The sequence below is a fragment of the Semicossyphus pulcher genome, unplaced genomic scaffold (genome assembly GCF_022749685.1).
Source record: "Semicossyphus pulcher isolate SPU_LCO1_2020_fin unplaced genomic scaffold, fSemPul1.0.p SCAF_9, whole genome shotgun sequence".
Taxonomy (NCBI): domain Eukaryota; kingdom Metazoa; phylum Chordata; class Actinopteri; order Labriformes; family Labridae; genus Semicossyphus; species Semicossyphus pulcher.
This window is the reverse complement of record NW_027211770.1, coordinates 16,328,590-16,353,728: the sequence shown is the minus strand read 5'-3', so window position 1 is coordinate 16,353,728 and position 25,139 is coordinate 16,328,590. Positions and strand designations below refer to the sequence as shown.

General features: G+C 43.5%; 1 protein-coding gene across 2 annotated transcripts; it reads right to left on the bottom strand.

Annotated features, from left to right (window-relative positions):
* Positions 1-79: 79 nt before the first annotated feature.
* Positions 80-23,928, bottom strand: kmt2bb (lysine (K)-specific methyltransferase 2Bb). Of its 2 annotated transcripts, none has more exons than XM_069656767.1 (36): positions 23,599-23,928; positions 22,009-22,087; positions 18,327-21,869; positions 18,059-18,240; positions 17,749-17,868; positions 17,458-17,644; positions 16,895-17,126; positions 16,736-16,803; positions 16,389-16,643; positions 16,148-16,254; positions 15,268-15,378; positions 14,665-14,778; positions 14,324-14,470; positions 14,138-14,230; positions 13,922-14,039; positions 13,714-13,827; positions 13,287-13,471; positions 13,092-13,193; positions 12,310-12,420; positions 12,092-12,168; positions 11,320-11,543; positions 11,103-11,206; positions 10,813-10,950; positions 10,482-10,640; positions 10,270-10,387; positions 10,092-10,170; positions 9,842-10,002; positions 9,358-9,525; positions 6,235-9,238; positions 5,841-5,950; positions 5,367-5,504; positions 4,965-5,217; positions 4,556-4,663; positions 4,312-4,395; positions 2,816-2,945; positions 80-2,701 (listed from the first exon to the last, which is right to left on the bottom strand). In XM_069656767.1, exons 1-36 carry the CDS (start codon positions 23,926-23,928, stop codon positions 2,426-2,428), a joined length of 11,529 nt encoding a protein of 3,842 aa, XP_069512868.1. In that variant the 3' UTR covers positions 80-2,425. The 2 variants fall into 2 exon arrangements, with proteins under 2 accessions (XP_069512868.1, XP_069512869.1); XM_069656768.1 differs by having other exon boundaries at positions 23,623-23,925.
* Between the last annotated feature and the right edge of the window lie 1,211 nt (positions 23,929-25,139).

Genomic DNA, 25,139 nt, shown 5'->3' with positions numbered 1-25,139 from the left:
AACATTATAAATAAAAAAAGTGCATAGAAAAATTAAACAGGTTTAGAAATATGTATACAAATATTTACAAACTCAAGGTTTATTTGTACATGGTAACAAAGACGTAAATTTAAAGATCACATATTTTCTCATTTTTATGTCTTTTACACTTTAAAATAACCCTACTTTATATATATATATTTATTTATTTATATATATGTGTGTGTATATATAACATACAGCTCTCTTAACAGATTCTGGGAGAGATGGTCATGATAACTTAAGGTTCTGACTAGTGCTGTGCATCCGTCATTGCAAACACACGCACAATGACCAACAGACGCTCACACACACACACACACACACACACACACTTACACACACACACTAGTTCTGCAGGACATTAAAACCACTACTCTCAAATTATCATCCTCTCTTTTTGCATCAGTATTCCCAAACATCTGTGTAAACAGCTGAGGTAGAATCCTTGCAAGGAGTTGGGAGTGACTCTGCTCTTGTTGTCAGCTAGGTGATTGACACAAGTTAATCTGGGCTCCATCCCAGTGATTGGACATGCAAGAAGGAAACGGGGATGAAGATGAAACAGAACATGATGGAAATTTGCTCTTATGGGTTTGAAGAGAAAAGGGTTGGGGGGTGGGGGGAGATGATCATGGGCTTGGGGCAAACAGTGCTCACTTAACTCCTGTGGCTGATTCTAAGACCGTCAGTAATATAGCATAAAAAAAATAATTAAATAAAAATGATTTTTTTTTTTTTAAAATACCTGCTTTGGAACAATTTCTGTCATGAAGGCTTAAATGCATGACGAGACTGCCCCAACAGAAAATTCAAGTAAATTAGTGAAACAGAGGACATCATTTGTAAAAAAAGCAAAATAATAAAAAAAAGATACATTTGGGGGAGATCTCCGAATACACTCGACCGCCACCGTTTATACAAAGCACAACCTTTAAAAATATAAACCAAAACATGAATAAATATAACGACCAATTGGAACAGTGTGAATTAGAATAGCCTCATCAACGACAGCACTGAACACGAACTAGGAACAACATTAAAGATTATTTTAAGGTGCCGAGTGCGTCTCTCAGCGCCGTTTCACACTGAATGTTTCGGCAACATCTACAAGAGTCTGCGTCCAAATCCTGGAGCTGAACACGCACAGTCAGTGGCGATGCTTTTTACCAGTGCTTTCCCTGATTAAGAAATAAACTGTCGCAGGTCTCACACAGATGAAGTAATTTGTTTGATGGTTCTTTATGTGCAACTGGAGGGTAGCAAAGTCTTATTGCAATAGGTAATGAGCATCTGCCATGAAAGTAATAAAATATATATTTAAAAAACTGATATTCACCGCAACTATTCACTTTTGGCTTGGGTAGTGTTTGCTACATACACTGTACATCAAAAAACAAAAACAGGTTAAAGACACGTCTTCCGTCTTTAGAAATATGACACTGTTTGTTATTGACTTAAACGGTTACATTTTAACCCTTATTTTAATGCTAGAACAGGAAGGGCGGAGGTGAATATAGCAAACCTATGATGTAAAGTGTGAAGCTCAGAAGACACCTTATATTCTGATGATTATGAGAGGACTGCTTGAGTGCATAAATTTAAGATAAATGGCCTCAGCAGGGTGAATGAACAGCCAAAGAAGTCCTGATTAGCAGAACACTTTATATTAACTGAAGACTTTAAACATTATTCAAAGCTTAGCACCATGGTTGTTTTGTTATTCACTAAAATAAAAGTCTAAAAAGAAAAAATATCAACAACGTGAGAAGTGTTAACTGTAAGATAAAACACACAAAGAAAGGTTTGGGTGAATGTATGGCTCAAGAACCGACTTCAGCTCTGCGCTGACGGGGCTATAACGTGAACTTGAGGATGGAGCGATCATTACGAGTGTACCATAGACAGGCAGAGATCCCACCCCAGAAACGAATCAAACGTATAAGGAACCTCTCAGAGCTGAGCTATAGGTTTTCAGCAATGATTCGAACTGATAAGGCTTGACGTGTGAATCAAAGAAATCCTGTTGGTCTCGTCCGTACTGATCCAGGAACCCGGTACATTTACAGGTCTTGTTCTCATGCAGAAAACCACTTCCTCCGCGGTAGTTCCTGCTGCGGTGACGCTGTGCCTGCTGTACGTCTGAACTCTTTACAGGCAGAAGTACCTTGTGACCACATCTCACTTTTAGAAGTTAATGCATTATCTGTGCAGGTTCTCCTCCTCCTCTTCTGTTCCTAACTCCACACATCACTTCTGCGCTGCCAAATATTCCTGACCGGTCTCATAGTGGCTTTTCCCCTGCTGTGCAGACCGCCCACTGCCTCCCCCAAGCCCAATCCAGTGCGACCTTAATTTAAGGCTTACTAGTAAACAGGATGCTCCCCTTTTTCACAAGAGGGACGTCTCAGTTGAGGAAACGGCGACACCGCCGGGCCCCACAGTTACAATTGAGTTTGTTGCTGGCGTCTTCAATGGGGAACTTGTAGTCGTAGGTGAGCTCCTCCCCTCTGTAGATCTTCCTCAGGGCGAAGATGACGATGTGCTTCCGACCTTCCACGTTGATCACTCGAGAGTAGCAGTTGGGTTCACAGGAGTGGTTGATGAATCTCGCTGCGTTGCCATGCATGGTGGCATCCACCACATCAAAGTCGTCAATGCGGAACATGTAGCATCCAATGCCCTGCGGAGGCAAAAAAAAAAAAAGATTCATCTTTTAACCTTACTCAACTTGAACCTGAAGATACCTGCCCTACATTAGCGTGAAACTGATTCAAGAATTAGAAACCAGACCGACCTTGCCATCGTAGTACTTCTCCCTTTTGTCGGTGAGCACTGCGCGAATGACGATGCCTGCGTACTCAATGACCATCTCCCCTGCTTCAATGTTCCTCTTGCAGAAAAGACCACGACCATGGATAGCAGACCTGCAACACACACACACACACACACACACACACACACACACACACACACACACACACACGCACACACACACACACACACACACACACACACACACACACACACACAGGTCAGCATTGAACTAGCTCATTTAATGGGTATGAGCATGTTTCTTAGACAGAACTACAAGCATGGCTGGAGATGCGCATCTTGTCTCACAATTGTTTCTGTGGCCTCGTTTTTTCCTAAAATTTGTGCATCTTTTGAACCACAGCTTCCTCTGTCTCCATCTCTTGAAACCGAAACAGATGACTCACCTAAATAACGACCGGTTTACTCTCCATCTCAACTATTAAGAGTTCAGCGGTTTCTCTATTAGCATGGGGTAATGGAATCACACATGGTGAGATCATCTTTTCCTTGTTAGGCGTTAGCATTGTGTTAGTAGGTAAAGTGGTGTGAGAATAAACCGTCCATGTGGCCACCCCACATAGACAGTTTCTACACTCGCTGCTGGTCACTTGTTAGTGTGAATTGAGGAGTCTTATCACTCCAAACAGCTCACCACAAGGTTGTCTACTTAACAGTATGACACTCTTAAAATGGATGTATGGGACATAAAGAGGGACAAAAGCTAGTAAAAAGTTACACCGCCAGCCTGTTGCTCACCGCTTGCTATATCTGCAACAACGAATGGGGGAGAATTATCAGTGCACGTTGAGTGGGCGTGCACCGTTAGTCTGACTCACACAAAAGTCATCCTTGTAAAAAGTGAGAAAATTCCCCAAAATGAGGATTGCGTGGTTTGTCTCAAGTTATGTTAGAATTACAAAAGACTTTTGTCATTGACTGTCTTTTTCAATGCTCATCCAGATTCAGAATACGTTTTTCAATAGTTTCTCAGACCAATTGATGTATTGATAGAATGTTTGACTCTCTGTGGGTTCAGACAGCTGATGGCCTGTCCCGTTTGTTTTTCAGCGGGTGTCTCTTCTGTGCCTTTTTTTCTATTCTCGCACAGATCGCTAAAGATACGTGCTCATTCTGAAGAAGGCAAGCTGTCCTACAACAATGATCTTTAAAAGTGATACTAAAGAGAGTGTAGACTAAGTGTGCAGCTCTCCCCTGCTCTCTTTGTGACCACAAGCTGCCTGTGAGAACGACTCTTAGACAGTCATGTCAAAACACCTGTGGCTTCTTGTTATTTTGGACGTGAGCTTCTTCAAGTATTTCTTTAGAAAATTCTAAATTTGTTTTACAATTTTAATGTGCGCAGCCAAAAACGTAAAACCCCTAAACTGTTTTTACCAGCTGGCCCTGCAAGATGATGATCCAACTCAAATGTTTTCAAGCACTATGTAGGGTTTGTAAATGCAGTGCTGTGCTGACCTGTACACGCCTACAGCCTCCTTGGACGTCCTTTCCAGATGTCTGAAGCGCATGGCCATGGGCAGCTCCAGACTAGTAGCCCGTCTAAGAGGAAGAACAGATGATAATGATCATGATTAACAAAAACACATCCAGCTAAGATTACAAACCAAAAAAAGGCCGAAAAGGTTTCAATGTTAAGAAAATGTGTGGACAGCCAGGTGCTAATGAAAGGGTTAAATCTACATTTCTTGTGAAGCCTGACCTTGTAGACTTCAAAAGAACCTCATCTTCCTCGTCATCATAAGGCCCGATGTCAGGAAGCTGTCTGTGCTGAGAAGCCAGGAAGTTAAATATGTCAAATGTGGACTTCCTGTGAAGAGAAAAGAGACAATGAAATCAAGCTCAGATGTGTACGGATGCATCATTTGACACAGTTTAAAAATAAATGTCTGGTTAAAATATCAAACATTATTTGTAAAACATCAAATATATTCATCATTTTATAAATGTGGGTGGAAAAGGAGAAGACATTTTAAGGCTCAGGATCAAAATACAGAACTGAATATTATGAACAAGGTGTCACTTTTATGGAGGCATCAAGAATCACACTGATGTTAAAATCACTACTTATCTAGAACAATTTGGTTGGCTGCACATTTAGGAGCACATACCTGAGGTAGAGCTCAGAGCGCGCACATCCGCTAGGATTGACGGGAAGATCGTCCTCTTGGCTGAACTGCTTGAAGAAACGGAAAGTATGCCGTTGGCAGCGTTGGGCTCCTTGAAGCTGCTCCAGAAGGAACACCACTGTATCATGGACCAGACCGAGCATACGGGCCCCGGTGATCCTCTGAAAGGTCAGAGGTCTCAGCCGTGCGATTGCTCGCGCCTCCTGCACCCCGTCTACCACTGCTTTCCAGGCCACTGAAGGGAATGTGAACAATTAGGTGCCATAAAATGAAAACAGTGAGCGTGAAATGCTACAGAATTTGCATATAAAGATACTCACACTATTATTAGAGAACATGTTGGATAACGCGACAAGAATATTTCTTATGCAATGTTAGTCTTACCCTCAATACTGTCCGCCTCTACACTGAAACCATCATCGCTGGTTATCTCAAATCTTAGGTGTGGCTGGTCTCTGTAGGTTGGACATTCGTCGTCTTCATCAGGCGACAGCGGTTCATCATCAGAGGGAGAAGCAGCGCCTAGAGAAAACACAATTGATACACTATGATCCAACTTTTTGTACAATATGTGGCAGACCTTATTTTTCATTTATAGAAAGCATTAAAGCTCCTGTGAGGAATTTGTGGTTTGTGTTGATTTTTCAACATTTCATCACTTCCTTTAAATTTTTAGCCCTGGAAAATGTAAACAAAGGCAGCGTGCAGTTAACTGCTTCCTGTGACACCTACCCCCCTGCCAGCAGTTTCAGGCCTTAAAATAACTATATAGAAGTAATCAATCATGTCGCTGATGGTCGGTTTCAAAACCAGTGAAAAACTCCTCACAGGAGCTTTAAAATATGCAGTTAAACATACCAGAGTATTTCTTCCAGTCAGTCAGGGTGCTGTGCCCGACCGGCTCCCAAGCCTGCTGATTGCCTTGTTCACCCTGTTCGCCTGGAGACATGTAATCCCAAGGTAATGACCTGAGAAAGAGAAAAATACAAACTTTATTGAATCACTATTTTTTTACCCAATTGTGCAAAAAAAAAACAAAAGGGGAAAATGTAAACAGAAACATTCCTTTTCTTGTGTTTGCTCCATTTTAAACAAGCAGGCTACATCTCATGTTAACATTGGAGCTGCAGTGATTTAGATGTTATTAATGAAACATTAGCCGGTTCCAGCCTCTTAAATGTAATGTTCTGCTGCTTTTCTTTGTCAAGGAATCAATAATAAATAAAATAGCTGTATCGCAGTGAAATCTTACCCTGAGCTGTCAGAATCGCTGACATGCTCCTCCTTTAACTCGTCCAGGTTCAGCACTCCTTTCACTGTCGGGGTCTTGATGCGGACTCCTGAAGCCCTGCTGCTGGAGATGCTTGGAAAGGTCGGTCTACGGCGCTCTTCGTCCTCGCTGATGGGCTCTGGTTTCAGGAAGTCCACTTTAGACTTCTTTGTGACAATGCGGTCCGAGAGCGAGGACACTCTCTTCATGCGGACGTGGGTGCGAGGGCGGGGTGCAGGAGCCTGCGCTGGTGCCGGCGATGGTGATGGGCAGCGTGGTGTCGCTGGAGGCTCTGGTTCAATTAACAGGCCAGGTGGCAAAACAAGCGAGGACGGGCTTAGTGTTCGAAGCCCGCTCCACTTGGGGGTGTAGTTACTCGCCATTGCTTGATTGATAATTGCTTGAGCACTCTCAGCGGGAGTCATGGGAGGGTTCTCAGCTGGCAGAGCCGGCTGCCCTGAGGTCTTGGAGGACTTGGATTTTTTGGATGCGCTGGACTCTTTCTTCTTCTTCGTTTTTTTCACCTCTGGAACGGTTTCATCTTTTGGTGTTTTTGCATTCTTTCTTGACTTCTTCACATTAACTGATGCCACCGCGCCATTGCTGTTGTGAGTAAGCAGCTGTGTTATTGTGGTGGAATTTTGAGCTGCGGGTGTGACTGAAGGAGGACCTGTTGTGGCTACACTGGCCCCAGGGAGTGTAGGGGTCATGTTACCAGCTGCTGCTAACGTGGCTGACAGGGCATTGCTCTGCAAAAGGCTGGCGATCTGAGTTACACAGTTGTATGAGGGGGAGTTGGGAGTGGGTAGCTGGAAGGTGTTGCTCTCCGGGTTCTTCACAAAGATCTGCCCGAGACGGTTCACCAGCAGGACATGTGGAGTAGGATCCACATTTGGACCTCCTACCTCTTTTACAGTGAGAATAGCATGTCCGGGCAAAGCTGGGGAAACGACCGGCTGTTGGGGTTCCAAAGTCGGCCTGGGTGTAGAGAAGTTGATGGAGATTGTGTGTCCAGATGAAGCCTCCTTCTGCACAGATGAAGAGCTGTAACCGTTTAAGATCACAGGGGCCGAGGTGGTATGGACTGATGCTGGAGCCGAACACTGCGTTGACAGTCCAGAAAGAGACGATATTGACGCAGAGGAAGAAACGATTGTGACTCCTGTAGAACCCAAAGTCTGTGTTTGCGTGGAGAGAATCGGTAGAGAGATGGTTCTACAAGTGCCTGACGTAGCTGATAACACCGGATCATTTTGTGGGGCGACATTTATCAGTGTTTGTGTCACGTCTCCAACGGTACTGAGGGTGGTCAGTTTGGTGGACAAAGGCTCCGTGGATGGAAAGGTTGTCGACTCTTCGGAGGATGTTACAGGCTGAAGTGTAATACTCGTCAGGGCAGGCTGACTGAAACCTGGTAAACAGGAAAACGTCTGAAGTGAGTCTCCAAGGCTTTGAGAGGGGGGTCCGTCTGTGGACATTAAAGCAGAGGGCTGAAGAAGATCCAGCAGGGCGCCCTGACTGTTATCAGCAGAACCTGCTAATGAGTGTTCCCCTGCATGAGCTGGTAAGTGGTTCACAAAGTGGCTTTTACCAGGCTCTGAATTCAGGGCTTTAGAAGTGTCAGACTGTTGGGTCTCAAGCGGTCTGACCTCTAACGAAGAAAGTATCTCAGTCATATGTGGATTAGACTCACATCTCTCAAGAACAAGAGGCGTCCCAGAGGCAATTCCTGCACTGGATCCTTGGAATAACTTCTCTGGATATGATTTGTCAGGCACCTTTGTGAGTAAGTTAGGCAGAGCATCATGAACTGAAGAAGGAAGCACGGTTTCCTGATGACAGACAGATGTTTCCTCTTTAAGTGGACAGGTCCTGGACTTGCTGACGACTGATACTGTATCATTGGATGAAGCTTCAGGGAACGGTCTCGGAACAGTCTGTGTGCCATTTGCTGTTTCCAGTTCAGGGACATTTTTGTTGTTGAGATTTTTGGCTTGTTTCTGAGCTTGACCAGAACCCTCAACTCTCTGAGCATCATCGTTGGTGACGATACTCGCATCGCTCTCTGTACCGTCATCTACACCATCCAGCTGAGCCACAGGCCGGGAGGAAGGGGAGGTGGGAGACTTGGAATGATCTTTTGAGCCAGGACAGCTGACGATTGTCCGCGAGAAGTCGAAATAGTGCTCCATATCGTCATCAGAGGAGGTGTTGCCTAAGTCATCCCTGGCTGAGGCTGCAGAGCGAGGCAGGTTTGCAACAAGAGTCTTCCTCTTGTGTACCTCTGGGGGTTTTCCCCAAAATTCCTCCTGATCATCGCCTTCCACAACTATTTGCCCCCCACAGTTCATCGGCACGCCTTCATTGAGGAGCGTCTCTTCGATCTCCAGTTCTGTCCTCATCTCTTGGCCCAGACTCAAGCTGGGGTCCTTGTGGAATGAACTGTAGGGAAACTCTTCCTCACCCTTTTGTTGGTCCAAGTCGTCCTGGGGTGATGTACCGTTTGCTGGAGAGACATCTTCAGGCTCTGGTGACGCTAAGAAGTTGTGAGGCACCTCGACTGAATCCGGCTGGCTGAGATCAAATGACAGGCGATTCCTGGGTAGATGTACGGACGAAGAGAAAGACAGACTTGGAGAGGAAAAGCCTCCCGCACCGTCCTGCCAGGGAGACGGAGGCAAGAAAGATGAGGTACTATGGGTATTTCCAGAGCAACGGACTGTGGAAGCACTTCTACCTCCTACCAGGCGGGACGATGGAGGACTTATCAGGTTTTCTGTAGCACCAAGTGGGAAAAGTGGGGAAGTGGGAAGGGAGGATTTTCCAGCACGGAGGGTCATTGTTGCACTGAGAGGTCCCAGATGAGGGGGGGACATGTGGCTGCGGGGGCCTGTGGTCTGAGAGTGTGGGCTGTGGCGACGAACTCTCCGAGTCTCCTCCAGATCACTTACGGTTAATATGTGATGAGGTTTCGACTGGATTAGTCCTAAGAAGGAATCAGAAGTGTGCCACAGTTTTATACTCGGAGCTTTTATTTAGATAAACATTTCTTTGTGATCGAATTAAGATAATTGTTCATCAAAAAAAACTGTGTTCATATTTTACCTGGGGATGGCAGAGGTCGGGACATTCCTCCAGCTGGTCTCCGGGTTTGGGGGTAGCTGGGAATCTTTGGCCTTGCACCATGATCTGATTTGGGTAGAGGTCCTTGGACAAAGGTCTCCTCCAATGGGGTGTGGGGTTCTGTTACATCAGTCTCCAGGGCTTCACATTCTGAAGAGTCATAAAAAAGGGATGGGACAGACGTGACATGTCAAACTATGAAATCAAAATACACGTCAATTATTCTATCATAATAGCTGGTTATTATCATGCTGATTTAGGTCAAAGTTTAGTTTAAATTAGTTATCTGATGATATAAAAAGGGTCTAACGCCATTCTTGACAGCTCTATGGATGAATACAGCTCCACCAGCCGATCTCTACTGCAGAGACTCCCAGTATCAGGGGGTTTGGGTTCAATGTTGCACAATGAGAGCATGTAGAGGCGTGTCATCCATCTTTTATACAGTCATTCTTAAAACACGCACCAGGGAGTGGACAGGGGCTGTGAGCAATGGTGTGATTGTCTCCTTGGTCAGGCATCTCCTCCACAGGCTTCTCAGGGACAACGGGCCGGACCTCTCGGACTGTACATGTATATTTGCATCGGCGCGATGGATTAACTGTACTCCAGTACCAGCGAGAACACCTAAGGAAGAGAAAACAAAGCTTTAACAGTGCCTTTTCTCCATGTGGATTTAAAAATATGATTATTGAAAAGGAAGAAAAACAACTTACTGGAAACCCACAGGACACAGTTTTCCTTTGCTGGCGGAAAGTTCAGTCAGCACACCCAGTTTGTCTATCTGTAGGGAACCTGTTAAGAGACACGTAGAGACACTCATTAGTTAAAACCAAGTTCATATTAATAAATGCAAAGAAGTGAACAGGAACCAGCTAGAAGAAAGGTGCTTACCGATCATCACGTTGATTAATTCTGGTTCAAGACCAGTTAAGAACTTTCTGCGGAGGCTGATCCCCTCAAAATCCACGTACACCCTGCGGTTCACTTCAAATTCTTGACCCGTTATCATCTGTACGATAAAGGAAAACAACTGATATTACAATCCAGAATTACAAACCTTTAAACTGATGTGGTGAGAGACAAGTTGGAAGAGTAGGACTTACCCTCCCACTGATGAGATGTCGGTGTTTGTAGCAGTAGACCTTCTTATCATCCTGGAACACGCAGTGACGGGAGCGCGCACACATGAAGTGATAGTTGCTCTGACAAGATGTCAGGCAGCAGCCCACCGTGGCGCCCGTCTGGTTGCAGCGTTCACATCGCTAAGAGAGGGTTGGGATTGATGAAAGGATGAAATGTTTAGAGTGAGAGCAATAAAGGAACAACAATAAACTGTTAGGATAAATACACTTTTAAAGCAGCATTAACTCTTAGATATAAATAAGTAATGACACTCATTCTTATTAAACTACCAGGTACATAATAAAAACCAACCATCAGGCGCCCCCTTGTGACAGCACTGTGCACGTGCAGTAGAGACCCATTGTCCTCTTCAAACACTTCTGCAGACCACAGACAGCAGTTGACATGTGCCCATTCATTCTGGCCCAAGAACAACAACCTCCCAGCTTCCTGTGGAACAACAACAGAAAGGAATTCATGAGCCCACTAGAGTACTTGTAAATGCTTTACACACTGCATTAGTTTGTTAGTTTACTCCTCTTTTGGGGGATTTAAAAGGTTTAATATGAACTGATTATTTTCATGTTTAACAAATTGCTTACGTTAGGTTTGAGGTCTCCATATTTCTGGCACAAAGAGCACTGTCTCTCGTCATCCTTGGACCATCCAGTGTCTAAATCAGCTTTTGAGAGACGGCCTCTTCTCCCTAAATAAAAATGTAACAAGTAAAGACTTTAGGGGCCCAAACTTTCACCAGATGCACAAGATAAAAATGCAAGTTGTGAATCTGTTGTGGTCTCTATGATTTGAGAGAATTACCTTTGAATTTGAGCCTCACAGCCCTGCTGGAGTAGAAGTGGTTCCGGCTTGTCGGCTCCCCGGGCATCGGAGAAAGGGCTTCTTCTTCTTTAACATCCAAGCTTTGTCCGTTGTCCTCCTGCAGGAGCCCCAGAGGAGCCGTCGACGCGAGCTCCTCCCTCTCCTGCCACTGTGCGTAAACGTGCTCCGTTGTAGGAGGTTGAACAGCATTTGACAGCATCCCCCTTCATTCAAGAAAGAGTTGAAGAGAAAAACATCAGAACAGTGCTTGGTTAACTTCTTTTATTCAATAGTAATATTTATTTATTTCTCAAAGGGTCATATGTGCAATAAAAATCTGTCAATGTGCAATAATCTCTCACCACAGTGCAATAACCTAATTTAGTTTAATTGAACTATTACCCACTGTTTACTTGTACATTTTCTAAGAGTGTATATTTTATATATTTTGTTATCTAATTTTGTACTTTTTTATATATATATATCTATAGATAGATATATATATTTTGATCTTTATTTTTTACCCTCTGTGTGCTGATTCTTTCCTATTGTATTGTACTGTATAAGCTGCTGGAGACTGAATTTCCCAGAGGCAGTCATCCCAAAGGGATCAATAAAGTTGAGTATAAGTGTAAGTCTAAGTCTGGTCTTTCATATATGTAAACAAGGAGTTATGCTACACAAACCTATGAATGAGACCAACTGGAAAAAAAAAAAAGAGTTATTTTCATATTAATGTAAACGTGTAAACAAACCAGGAAATATCACTTACATGGGCAAGTCTTTGGTACAGGGGTTCCACACCTTTGGGTCTTGGCTGTTGAACCAATTAAATACCTCCTCGAGGAGCTAAAGAGAACCACATCAGTCAATTATAAATGTGAACTCACCTGCATTTAAAAAATATATTCATAGCTTTATCAAACTCCCATTAGTAGGATTAAAGTAAGATACTTTAACAGACATTTCTCTTGTGTGTTCATACAGCACCTTTAAATAGTACGAGCGTGCCAGCGCAGTGGGTCTCTGCTCCTCTGGAAGATCCTCCTCTTGCTCGAGCCTCTTTCGCACCACCTGGACCACGTCTTCATGGAACATTTTCTGTATAAAAACACACTTTTTTTTAGTATCCATTAGGGCTGCATTTATTATTTAATATCAGAGACCTATAGCTTAACAACCTAAAATCACAGGTTTAATAAATTAACTGAAATAAAGTGTGAAAACTAAAAATAAAAGGTCCAACATTAGCAGTGAAGCACTGTTTTTTCCCCTTCCCCTCAAACGCCACACATCACATTGACAGGTCGCTAAGGTGTCAAGTTTGCAGAACAAAAGAGATGCAGCAGTGAGACACTTCGCTGTTGACCCCAAGAGAGTGAAAGAAAAAGTAAAACTGATCCTATGTCTGAGAGACGTTCAAAAGGCCGTCAGCTGATGAGAATGAAGGATAAAGATATTTACACCACAGTGAGTGCAATAAGTCTGATGCGGCGGTGGTCAGGGGCAACGGTTAACCGCCAATCCACATTAGTGTTTCATCGCAGTTAGAAAAATTCAGTTCCATCACCGCCCTATTCCTGACATACAGCATGTGAGCACCATCTGACAACATCTTACAATTCAAGCAAACATTTAGCAATTTAGAAAAGTTGCAGCTTCTTAAATTAAAGGATTTGATTATTAGTCATTTGCAATAGTTTTACATCTTTCTGATGAGGGACCAAAATAAACACAGTGTTCAGACAGTGAATAACCGGTTGTACACTCACCAACGTGGTGTAAAGGCCTTTGTCAAACTTCTTGCCCACAGCTCGGAAGTCACAGGCCGGCTGTCCTTCTGTTCCACTGTCAGGATCAACCAACTTTTCACACTGCAGCAGAAAACAAAACATGTGTGACGCACCGCATCAGGACGAACCTGTGTTATTTGTGACATTTAATATAAGGTAAGCGGAGTCTCCTACCTGTGGGCAGGTAACAAGGTGCTGGGTGAGGGTGGAGGACAGCAAGCAAGCCAGCACCTTTTCCACTCCAGACCTGAGCTCAATGTAGAGCAGCTCTCTCCAGGCGCTGGGCTGGGTCACACTGCATGGCCGACAGGAATATACTACACTCTCAGGCAGGCTGGACAGGATCTCATACAGCTCGTCTGAAATGAAACAGGAGACAGGGATTTGGCAAACACCTCTAAAGAACCTTCAACACTTTCCCTGCAGAAAAAGGAACCGAGTAAAAAACATCTCACTTGAACATTTCAATTACAACGTGTGTGTAAAGCAGGATTTAGTATGCAAAAATAATTGGAAATTGGTTTGAAGCTTCGATGCCATGCACTCAGGTACTTTCACTCTTGAGAAGATAACAGTAAATGATAAGAAAAAAACAAATCACCTGTTAGATCCTCACACTTGGCATGTACCCAGTGGTTACAGGTGCCACACTGCATCATCTGACTGTCGTAGTCATTATCCTCGTAGCACTTGAAGCAGATTGGACAGTAGTTACCTGAGGAGAGAAGAAGGAATTCAGAAATGAATAGCCAGTAATGCTGGTAGGTGATACATGAAATCAGCAAATGTGTTAAAGGTTGAGTTCTCACCCAGTTCATAGAGCTTTGAACAGTCAGGACAGAGTCCTTTGTCGTGGTTCCAGTCAGTGTCCCAACTCTTCCCCGGTGTGACACCACAGCTTTTACACCTGATGCACGTCATACAAACCTGCACAGAAACCTTCATGTGAGGACTAATGAACTCCAATCTCAGCAAACTTATTGTAAAGACACATGACCTTTTGTTTTTGAAAAACGTGAACCCACCCAAGCTTTCCTCTTCTTGTTTTGTTTTGGATAGTTGGGTCCCAGGCAGGAGGCATGATAACAGTTCTGGCATCGCTCACACTCCAACAATGGCTGAGAGAGACAAAGGATGAGTAACGCTCACAGACTGAAAACTTCACTGAGAAACTAAAAGACATTAAAACAAGTCAAATTGGCGGGCTGTACCTTTAACTGCTTGTTTTTCCTACCGCACACGTGGCAGAATTTGCAGCGACGACAGCACCAGTTCTCTTTATTCTCCTCTGAGGGGCGCTCCGCTGGGTCAAGGCAAAACTGGTGGAAGGGCTCACAGCAGACCTGGCAATGCAGCATCTGCAAAAAGAAATATAGGATATATAAATAGATTAACATCCTATTAATATTCATGATTTGGCATTATATTTTGCTACAACAGAACTGTAAGGACATTCACAATCACTGGTTTAACACAAATTTCAGATGGTGGGAAGGAAAGCAACAGAAATACAGTTTCTATCAAAGGAGAGCTCTGTGTATGAAGTAGTTACCTCATGTTGCCCTTTACTGGCACACAGGAAGCAGACATAGGGTGGCATGAGCGGCGCAGAGGTCAATATACTCAAACCACCCATATTCCAGACGTTCTCCACAGTACAGTCCTCCTGAAGAAATAGACACATTTATAATCCTTTACATCATGGCGTTGTTTAGGTAGAAGTGGGTTGACATTTCAAGTTCAACGAAGGTCGACAGCTTCAATACGTAATTTAAACATGTAAAATCATTTGTTGGGTCACGTTTCTCATTTACAACTTCAGAAGCCACGCATGAGTTTTGGAAGTAAAATGTACAGTATACATTACAGTGTCCTCTAGTGGACAAAAATAAGTGATACATGAACTAGTGAACTTGAATGGCTTCAACATACTGCATGTGTGACCTTGTATTAGAGCACTGTGAGACAAAGTTTTTGGAATTAAAACTGTAAAAAAAAATCAAATATGTGATGAGACATGATCGGGGTTCAACATATAAACATAAGCATGTTCATTCATTCAGAATTGGTTCGAACAAACAGGACTTCTGTGCCTGTTTTTTAATTACTGTAAATCATCTGTTTATATTATGATACATGTGATGTAGCGACCCACCTTAAAGTCGACCCTGATTTTGTGAGTAGGTTTTGAAGATTCTACTTCTCTCTGTTCAAAGCCACAGGCCAGGGCAGCGAGGACACTGGGAGGAGTCTGCTCCAACGGACCCTGAGAGACGACCAGAACATGAATGTGGTCAGTAACTAAACAATTGAAGTGCTAATATACTCGTTTTTAACATAAAGAAACACCCACAGGCTAAAATTCAAACATGAATGGACTTGGTATGCCTGCCCCAGTCTCATTAACAACTGTCACCTCCCCAAATGTCTGCGGGTTGAAGTGTACATAGGGAAGATATTTTGGTGTAGGCAGAGGGTTACTCCCTACGTATCTGCTGCCTGTTTGATACTTTTCAATCTTCATGGTATATTGAAAGCCTTAAAGCTGCTTGATTCAAGGGCTGAACGGAACCCTAGCTGTATCAGCGTTAACCATTAAGTTTCCTTTGCCAGTTATTTCCTTGATGCAGTCTTCAGGGTTGGAAAAATGGACGCTTAAATCAGTTGTTTTCAGTTAAGATTTGAAAATCTTCCAGGTTACAGACCCTACAGTGTTACACACCAAGGTAAGGAGAGCCCGAGCAAGCACTAAACAAACAGCTTGTCCTGAACATTGCAAAAAAGAAACGGGAGCAATGGAGGAGTTTCTCAGCAACACAATGTCAAGAGCTGGGAGTAAACAAACTGTACTCTAAGACAGATAGGTGATGCAGGACTGTGACAATATGTCAATATGTCATTAAACACAATGTGCCACTGCTTGCAAGCAGAACTCTTTGCAAAGCCTTGACAAACAAACAAAAGTCAAACAACACATCCAGGTTGTAAAGTCAATTAAGGGCATTAGCACTGATAAGGAAGTCAGAGTTACACACCTTCTCTGGTTTACGGCGGCCAGATGGCACGCGGTGTGAGCTGGACTTTCGATGCCTGACTTCATCATCGGAAATGTCTCCAAGGAATCCGTCCAGAGACACAAAGTCTTAAAAAGAGAGGAAAAACTATTATTATGAGACACAACTGATACTCTTGCTACCAAAAACAAGTCTATATGGTTTAGGAAATTAAAAAAAAATTAAATGAAGCATCTATCTCGTCCAGTTCCAGTTAATTTACCTTGATTAAAACGGGGTCCGGCGCCCCTTCTCCTGGCAGGCGAGGCGTTTTGGAGAGCTTTGTCGTCTAGATCAGAGTCGTAGTCCACCAGGTCGAAGTAGACACGAGGTTTCACAACACGCTTTGGCTGCTTCCGCACGGACGGACTGTGGCCGTCGCCAGGGAGACCAGATGGTGAGTCCGCAGCACCATCGTTCCCTTCATCATTACTGGAATGACCCCCGCTGAGAGAGGATCGCCGACGCTTAGAGGAACCTTCAGGAAAAGAGATTTTTATGTAGCTGACGAGCGAATGTAATGGAAGTGTAACAGTATTATGACGCTAGCAGGCTCAGGTGATCACCTACCTTTAGGTGCTGTTCTTCCACTTAGTCTGCGAGCTTTTCTCTCCTCGATCTGATCACATCTCTTGTACCTGGAGGTAAAAAAACAAACAGATTCATCAGTATTTTCTAAATCACTAATGATCTCCTCTACATCTAAGAATTCAATTTAAATAAACTTACACACAACACTGCCGTTTGGTGTTTGGACCCCCAAACTTGGGCTTGTCCAGGCAGTTCATGCACCTGCCGCAGTCATCCTCTGTGTTGCAGCCTTTGCAAACTCCACACCTGCGAGAGCGATACCCAAACGGCCCGAGCCCTTTCCGTTTCACAAAATTTGACGGCTTCTTGACCTTGGTGACCTTTGGATCGGACAGCCCGGGACTGTCTGATTCAGAGGGAGACCCAATGTCTGCAACAAGAGACATTCATCCGTTAGTCAGTTAAACAGGTTGTTCACCTTTCAGGATGTGGTAACGGTAATACGGCAGCACCTATTTTGGTGTCAACGTTGAATCACACCAAGAAACTAATAACTTTAAGTGTTCTTATGATTATACACAATCAAATAGAACCACAATGGCTCATAATAAATCACATTTATGGAGTACCAGGATTTGTAGGAAGACTTCAGCAATAGTTTTAAATAAATTATCAATGAAAAGACTTCTGAATGCAGACATTTAATGAGAATGGATAAAGGAAGTACCTACAGATAAGTCTGCCAATCAGTTCAAGCTTACCTTTTGTGACATCTGAGGGGGAAATGCCTGTTCTCTCATGCAGAGGCAAGGCGCTGAGCCTGGGAATGTCATCTGGCACCAAGGCTCGAGGCTGCCCCAGGACCACAGACGCAGCTCGACACACATGCTTGATACGCGGACCTCCTGCTCTACGGAACTCCTGGCACAGCGGGGAGATGAGCTGCAGCTGAAAGAAATCAAAGACTTAAAAAATGTATCGATATAGTGACACTGGTGTACTGAAGCTGAAATGGACACTCTGAGGACCCATGCATAGGTTTGCACACTTACTTGTCCTTGAGGCGCCTCGGTCTTGACAGGAACATTAGAATCAAGCTGAGCCCTCTGCTTCCTCCTTTGTCTCTTAGAGGTCACATCTCGAGACCGGGCGCCAGTCGGGCCAGATAACAACTGCAGGATTAATGGGCAACACCAAGGCATCAATACACTCATTAACTGCAAAATCACCCTGCATTGTTCATAAGTATTTAGACGTTTATACAAAGGTTTTTCCTCATCTATGACGGATCCTATTACATAGAATCTATGTAATATGAAACTATTACAGTTTTAAATGACAGAGTGGTGATCATGACCTCACCCCAGATGACTTAAGCTGCTTCTGCTGGTCGATCTTAATGAGCTGGACCTTGGCTTTCCTGAGGAGATTGAACATTCTTTTATTTGCACCAGTGAGGCGCGCTCTTTGTGAAGCTCCCTTCTCCACGGATCCAAGATAATCGCCTTCACCTGCTCCTGAGATCTGCTCCGACTGCAGCTCTCCTGTGGACATAAAGTAATATATGCCATCCTTTATATGTAATTACAAGCTAATGTAGCATCTGGTGCTTCTTTCTCATTTAGCTTACCTGAGTGAAGTGGGGCCTTTCCTGCTTGATCCTCCTCTTTCCCTTGCTGAATTGTGAGGGACTTGGACTTCATCGTCCTCACACACACAGAAACTTTCCGCACCACACCAGGAGAATCCAGGTCCTCTATCTTGAGCTTGGATTTGCTCTTCTCTGCGTTTGTATTCCTCTGCCTGAGGCTGATGCTCATGGCCTCGTCATCGAGCCCTTCTGCTAAGTCAACAGGAGGTTGAGGAGGTTTGCTCACACTATCAATCTCTGTTGTGTTTTTGCTTTTGGGAAGTCCTGTGTGCGCCTTATTTAGCCTCTGATAAATCTTGAGATGAGCCATTTGTTTATTAAACTTTGGGGTATTTTTCTTTTTCTGAGGATCCAGGGGTTCAGCAGGTAGCTCTGTGGGCTTATCAACAGGTGTGGATAAAAACAGATCATCACACTTGTTCTCTAGAGTTTTGTCCAGTGTAAACATGTCCTCACTGGACTCATCTTGCAGATGCCACTTGAAACTAGAGTTCTTCAGAAAAGACTTCTTGCTGCTTTTTCTCTCAGAAAACAGGCTGTCAGGCAAATCAATGTCGTCATCCAGGTCCTGAGCTGAAAACAAATCCACGTCCAATTGAGCTTCACTCAATATGTCCTCCTCGTCAACTGGCAGGATAGGGGATATCGCTCTGCATGTTCCATCTTCTCGCCTCTTTCCCGGGCGCATTTGCAAGCCAAGCTGTAAACCCTTCTTCGGGGAGTTTCTTCGAGGCAACACCGACATCCCAGCATCATCCATAAACCTCTGCGGGGTCTTGATCACGCGTGACGATCTGGCACTTACAACAGGCATAATAAAATGCTTGATGTTTTTGACAAACTTTGATTTACCAGGCTGGGCGTCTACAACATCCGGTCGTCCGACATCGACTAATGTGTCTGTTTCTTCCTGCTTTAAACTATCTTTGTCCAGCCCTATTTCTAACAGCTTGGAAATTAATTTCGCCTGGGGTTTGGGCCTTTTGGACCCAATAAAGTGAAGGCCTGTCAGTCTCTTTTTATGTCTTTTATGTACTCCAATAAGTTTGGAGCTTGGAGTCGGTGTGTTAGCTGCCAATGGGGTTGAAATGTCACCATCCACTTCAACGTTTTTCGGACTGTTTTCAGATACTTTAAGAGGAGCAAACTTGCCATCTCTGCTCCTGTGCCTGTGCTTCTGACGCTGCCCGATCAAGCTTTTACGCCTCTTTTTTACCTTCTTGTGGGATTTCTTTTGTAGGCACAATGTTTTTGGATCACTTTCTTGACACTCTGACACCACAGATTGCTGACTATCTATCAACTGTAGCTCTGTTTCCTCTTTGACTGGTGGCTGTATCTGCTCTTCTTCCACTGACACAGTGTCCTGCTTTGCCTCAGGCTGGGGGCAATCTTGTGTTTCTGACTGACTTTCCTCCGTTACTAAAGGCAGGGTAGTATCTTCCTTGAGCAAAGACTCTATGACGGGAGCTTCAACTGCAGCCAACTCTGTGTTGGCAGCAGTTATAGGAGAGACAGCAGCCTTCTTCTTTTGCACAGACCTCTTTTTCCCCACTTTATTATTTCTACATCTTCTAGGTTTGGAAGGCACAGGCAATGGTTTGGCCTCTTTGATCAGTGGTTCTACCTCATTCTCAAGTTTCTGTGGGGAAACTTCAGCGGGCGCCTGTGAGGCATCATCAGTGATCTCTGAGGACTCCTTATCAGGAACTTCAGAGGAGTTCACGCTTGTCACCGGTGAGGGGTCCTCTGCCGAAAGCTGACAGGAGTTTATAGGAAGACCATGTGAGCTGGTATCTTCAGTTGAAGCCTGAGAAGAGTCTTCAGTGCGCACCTGCGGAGTCTCTTCATCCAATAGACTCTTTTTTAGCCTCCTTTTCTGAGTGGTCCCTGGTTTTTGGCTGACAGATTTTCTCTGTGGTGAATCCAAGCTTGGTGTCCTCCTTCTTAATCTCCTAGTTGGTGTGCCTTCTGTATCGAGAGATGGGGATTTTTCCTCATTAACTTCGCTGAGATCTTTCAGGACATCCTCTTTCTTTTCGGGCACAGGGCTGACTTGCTGAATTAAAAAGGATGGCTTTGAGCTTTTGTGTTTTCCAGGAGAGGAGACCTTTTTTATCTGAAGCGGTGGGACTTTCCCGCTATCCGTTTTAGTAATTTCTTGTGTAGGTGTTACATTTATGTGTTCCTCTCCTACTTCCACAGGTAAAGATGTATTTTCCTCAAATGACACGTCAGCCTTGCTTTGGGAACCTTTCTCATCGTTATCCATGCTTTCACTCTCTTGTGCAGGGGAGTTATCCAGTTTAGATATTTTATCTGTCTCCTTCATACTCGTGTTGACACTGGTGTCACTTAAAGTAGACTGATCCACTTCACTAACAGTCTTTTCTGTTACTTTAATAACAGTGCTTTTGCTTTTAGCATCTTGTGTCTGACTTCCTCCTTTCACTAACGTGAGAGACCAGACAAATTTTCTTCGTTTTTTCTTTCGTTTCAAGTTCCTCCCGCTGGCCTGCGCATCATATTTTGGGTTTCTGATCTTTATCAACTTTAAACTAGGGACCCTCACTCCTTCTTTTTTCAAGGGCACACCATCACTGGATTGTACTAAATTATCAGTCTCTGTGGATGATGGACCTTGGTTTTCTGGCAGTGTAACATCCTTATTTAGCCTTTTGCTTTGCCTTCGTCTTTCACTTTTTGCAGATGGTCTGGCCTCAACTGTTTTGGAAACTTCTGCCGTTGACTCTGTCAGAATGGCATCGCTTTTACTCAGACGTTCTGGTTCAGCTGCGCTGTCTGAGACTGTTTTAGAGGGTGGGTAAGTGACTTTACGGCGTCTACGAGTCATTTGTTGATTAACATCAGAACCTTTCTCGGTCACAATTTCCTTATGCTTTAATGTCTTTGCATTTTTTTTTGGCTCGACAGTCCCTCTCTCCTTTACAGTGTCAAACTGATCCGCTGATTTACTCTCTTTTGACTTTTGGTCATCAACCCCAACTTTTGGGTTGGCCCGGCTGACAGGCTCTGTCTTTGAAGCAGATCTCCCACGCCGTCTCACAGGTGCAGTCCCCCCGCCCTTATCTTCAGTGACATCTTCATGTTCATCCTCAGGTGGTTCAGTTTTTAATTTGACATGAGCACTTGAAATCTGGTCACCCTGAATGTCCTCAGTTTTAGGCTGATCCTGAATTCCTTTTTTCTTCAAATTCCTTGCAGATTTGATCTGAGGATCCTTTATAGTTTTCATCTTCTTTTTTGCCACCAACTTTATAGTAATCCTTGGTGCTGCTGATGAGGCTCCACTTTTAGCGGACTGACGACCCATCGTGTTCTTTCCTTTTGAACCTTTTCTACAATCCTTTACGGGCTCTGCTTCAGGAGATAAGCCTTGTATTTCCTCCAAAGACTTCACATCTTTTAAAGGGTCAGCTGGGGTGATAGCTGCCTCCATTGCTGGCGTTTTAGGCGGTAGCTTCTCGCTTTGTCGTTTAGATTTTGTGTTGACAGCATCACCTACAAAAAAAAAAATAAACATCAAATACAAAATCTATAGGACACCTACTGAGTGCAAACCTGGGATGGAGGGAAAGTTTATGTGCTAATCATAAAAACAGCCAATAAGTCATGTAGTGTGTAATAAACCTTTCTTTACCTTTGGAAGGGTTTTGTCTTGACCATACAGGTCCTTTGGAGCCTTTTCTCTCAGCTTCAAATCCTCTAAAGTCATCTCCCTTAAAAAAGTAAAAAAAAAAAAAGTGATTAACACTTGAAGCACTGGAACACCTTCTGCTGGACACTCCCACAACATCAGCAAAATCAACAAATGCATAATAATAATAATAATAGTAATAATGTATAGTTGTCTCTTAATATGCAATGTAAGAAATTGATATATTCCCGCATGATGGTGATTTTACCAAACACCACCAATAACAAAGTGAGTTTATCTTAGCATATAATATCTATGTTACATAACACACAAACAGGTTATTAGGTTTAGGCTTTAGTGCAATAATATCAATGACAGACAATGAACAATGTTTTCATTTTTCCACATTCACACCAGGTCTTTTCATTCATTTCATCTGAGTTACAAGACTAAACATGAATAAATCCTGCATTACTAACAATCAATAACGCATTTAGCTGTTTGGGTCAACTCTTCCTGAACTTTCCATGATTTAAGTAATTTAGATGATTTGCCACCTAACACACTCTCAGTACCCTACAATCTTTGCTTGAATCACACTTAAACAGTTGGCCGAAACACCTACACTACCTACAAAAAACGGCAAGGATGGTAGGTCTCTAATTTCGCTTCCCTCCAAGTAACGTTACAGTAAATCTTCCTCATGCTAATGGTGTGACCTAAAAGCCTACAAACAGCTCTACTCTTTTAAATTACGATTCGATATTAACGCCTGCGGGTCTACTGCTAACGTTATTAGTTGGGAGCTTTCCATTTCTATCAACAAGGGTGCAACTCGCTTTGGCACACTCTGCACCACCATTTAAATCTGTCGTGCTTTGTAACATAAGCTAGCATTTAGCCATCCCTCCTCTCCAAAGAATTTAAGCTCACTTCTGTCTGCAGTAACAGCTAGCTAGTCTGAATTAAAGCTTAGTGTATATGAGTGCTATATCATCAGTTAGCATGCAAGTAAGTTCCTGCAACATTTGAGTGTGCTGTCTTATTGAACAAGCAAAAACGACAACTCTGCCCGCATCTGGACACCGTATGAAAACAGAGCAGTTAGCAGTTAGCCGCTGTGTAGGCTAGGCTACGCTAACCTTCCCGTTCTTTGTGTTCGCTGTGAGTTAGCTGTTGCTCTGGCCTGATACCGAGCGGGCCATTTATGAAATAATTGCGATGCCTGTTTACAAATTGGCGTACTCACTCACTGGCACTTTAAAAATATCTTGTCCTAATTTTCCAATATTTTAACCTGCATGAGAACAATTTAGGGCGCAGAGCTGTGAGACTTAAACTGCCTTGCTACTGTTTTGAAGTGGTATTCTGTGTTGCGACAGTTCATTAAATGTCATGTAAAGCTGCATTGAGCTAACACAGGTTAGCATGTAATGTTAGCTTACCAAGCTTGAAGCTAAAGTTAACGTTAGCGTAGCGAAGGGATGTTGACATTTCTCCAAGGCACTAAACAGGCACACTGCTGTGGACAGCACTCACTCTCGCACATTAACAATCACACAAAATGATAAAAGATGAAATAAAGATACTAACTCCTGGTTCGGTTTGGGACCTCACCTCTTCACTCCCACTAGAGCTGTATCCCGCCTGGCCGAGGATCTTGTGGTTCGCCTCTATCCCAAGTAAGCGCAAGTGAGACTGGTCTTCGTTTAACGAAAGAACCGGGTTTGCGGGCCTTGGCCCTCCGTTAGTCACATCATCAGCTTCTAAGCCTGAACGTCCGAGTTGCCATCGCTTCTCGGAGCGCAAACGACTGCGTGACGACCAAGGCCGACCGGGGAAACGACCTCTGGCCGTAGCGGTTCCACCTTGGCCTCCTACGGCAGCCGCGGTTGCTGATCCGCATCCCGCTGCCGCCATCATTGCTTCAACAACAACACACACCGACGGCTAGCAGTTCGAGGAGAGACAAGAGGGAAGGCGCGAGATGGGAGGGGGGAGCCGAAATGCTTCAAGGGAAAGTGAGTTTTTTTTCCGATAGGTCTCCTGGGAGGAGAAAGTGGGGTAGATTGACCTCTGGTGGTGATAGTAGGCTACGCCAAATCTCCATTCAGAAATTTAAACACGTTACAACCCAGGCTGGTGTCACTGATTTCTTATGGCAACATAATCAAAGTTTCTGATCATTTTTCTGTATATTGAGTTGTATCTCATATTACGATTCAAAGGCTTTCTTGTATGGTGTGTCCAGGAAAGTCAAGTAATAACTTTGTAATCACAAGGTGATTTGATTTTACAGTGGGTATGGCCCAATAGGAGATGCTATATACGGTAAAAAAATATATATATATGTTGTAATTTTTCCCCTTAAAGAAATATGACAAACGTGACTTAAAAGGGTGTCCAATAAAGGATGGCAGAGTCATGCTGTCCAGACACATTCAACTAATCCTGCCATTCGCCTGTAGATGGGGGGGATTCACTTTACAACAGCTAGGGGTGGTGAGATTGTTTTACCAACTGTTTGAAAGCTCAAGAAATAAATTGTCCACATTATTGGTGTTTGTTTTTAAGCAACGTTTTAGTCATTTATATTTAATTCAGCTTTTCCCCCTGATCACACGTAATCTTAAAATTTGAGTAAAAACAGATGTGAAAAATCAAGACCATAGACATATAAGAAATACGTTGCAAAGTAGATTTCTTTGATAAAGTGAAAAAAAAAAAAAAAAAAGCTAGACTAATGTTGGTAAGGCCAAAACCAACTCTCGTTTAAAGTAAATCAATATAACAATCATGGACAAAAAGGAGGAACAGCAAGTGTGAATCATGTTGTTGAAACCTGTAATGCCAGAGAAATTCCACAGGATGTCGGTAGAAGGCAACTCTACTTTGGAGCAATGGCTTTACATGAGAAATAGATCAATATGAACAAGTTTAATGCTGTATTTGACCACTGCAAAGGGGAAGTACATATACCACATTAAATGCAGTGGCAAATGAAAACATATGTCGAAACAGTTGGCGCTTATTATTGGTTGGCACTAAGTATTTGGATGGTGACGTTTAAATGCCGGGTGGCACTTATTAAATGCTTGTTTTAATTTTTATTACCAAAAACCCATGTCCCCCAG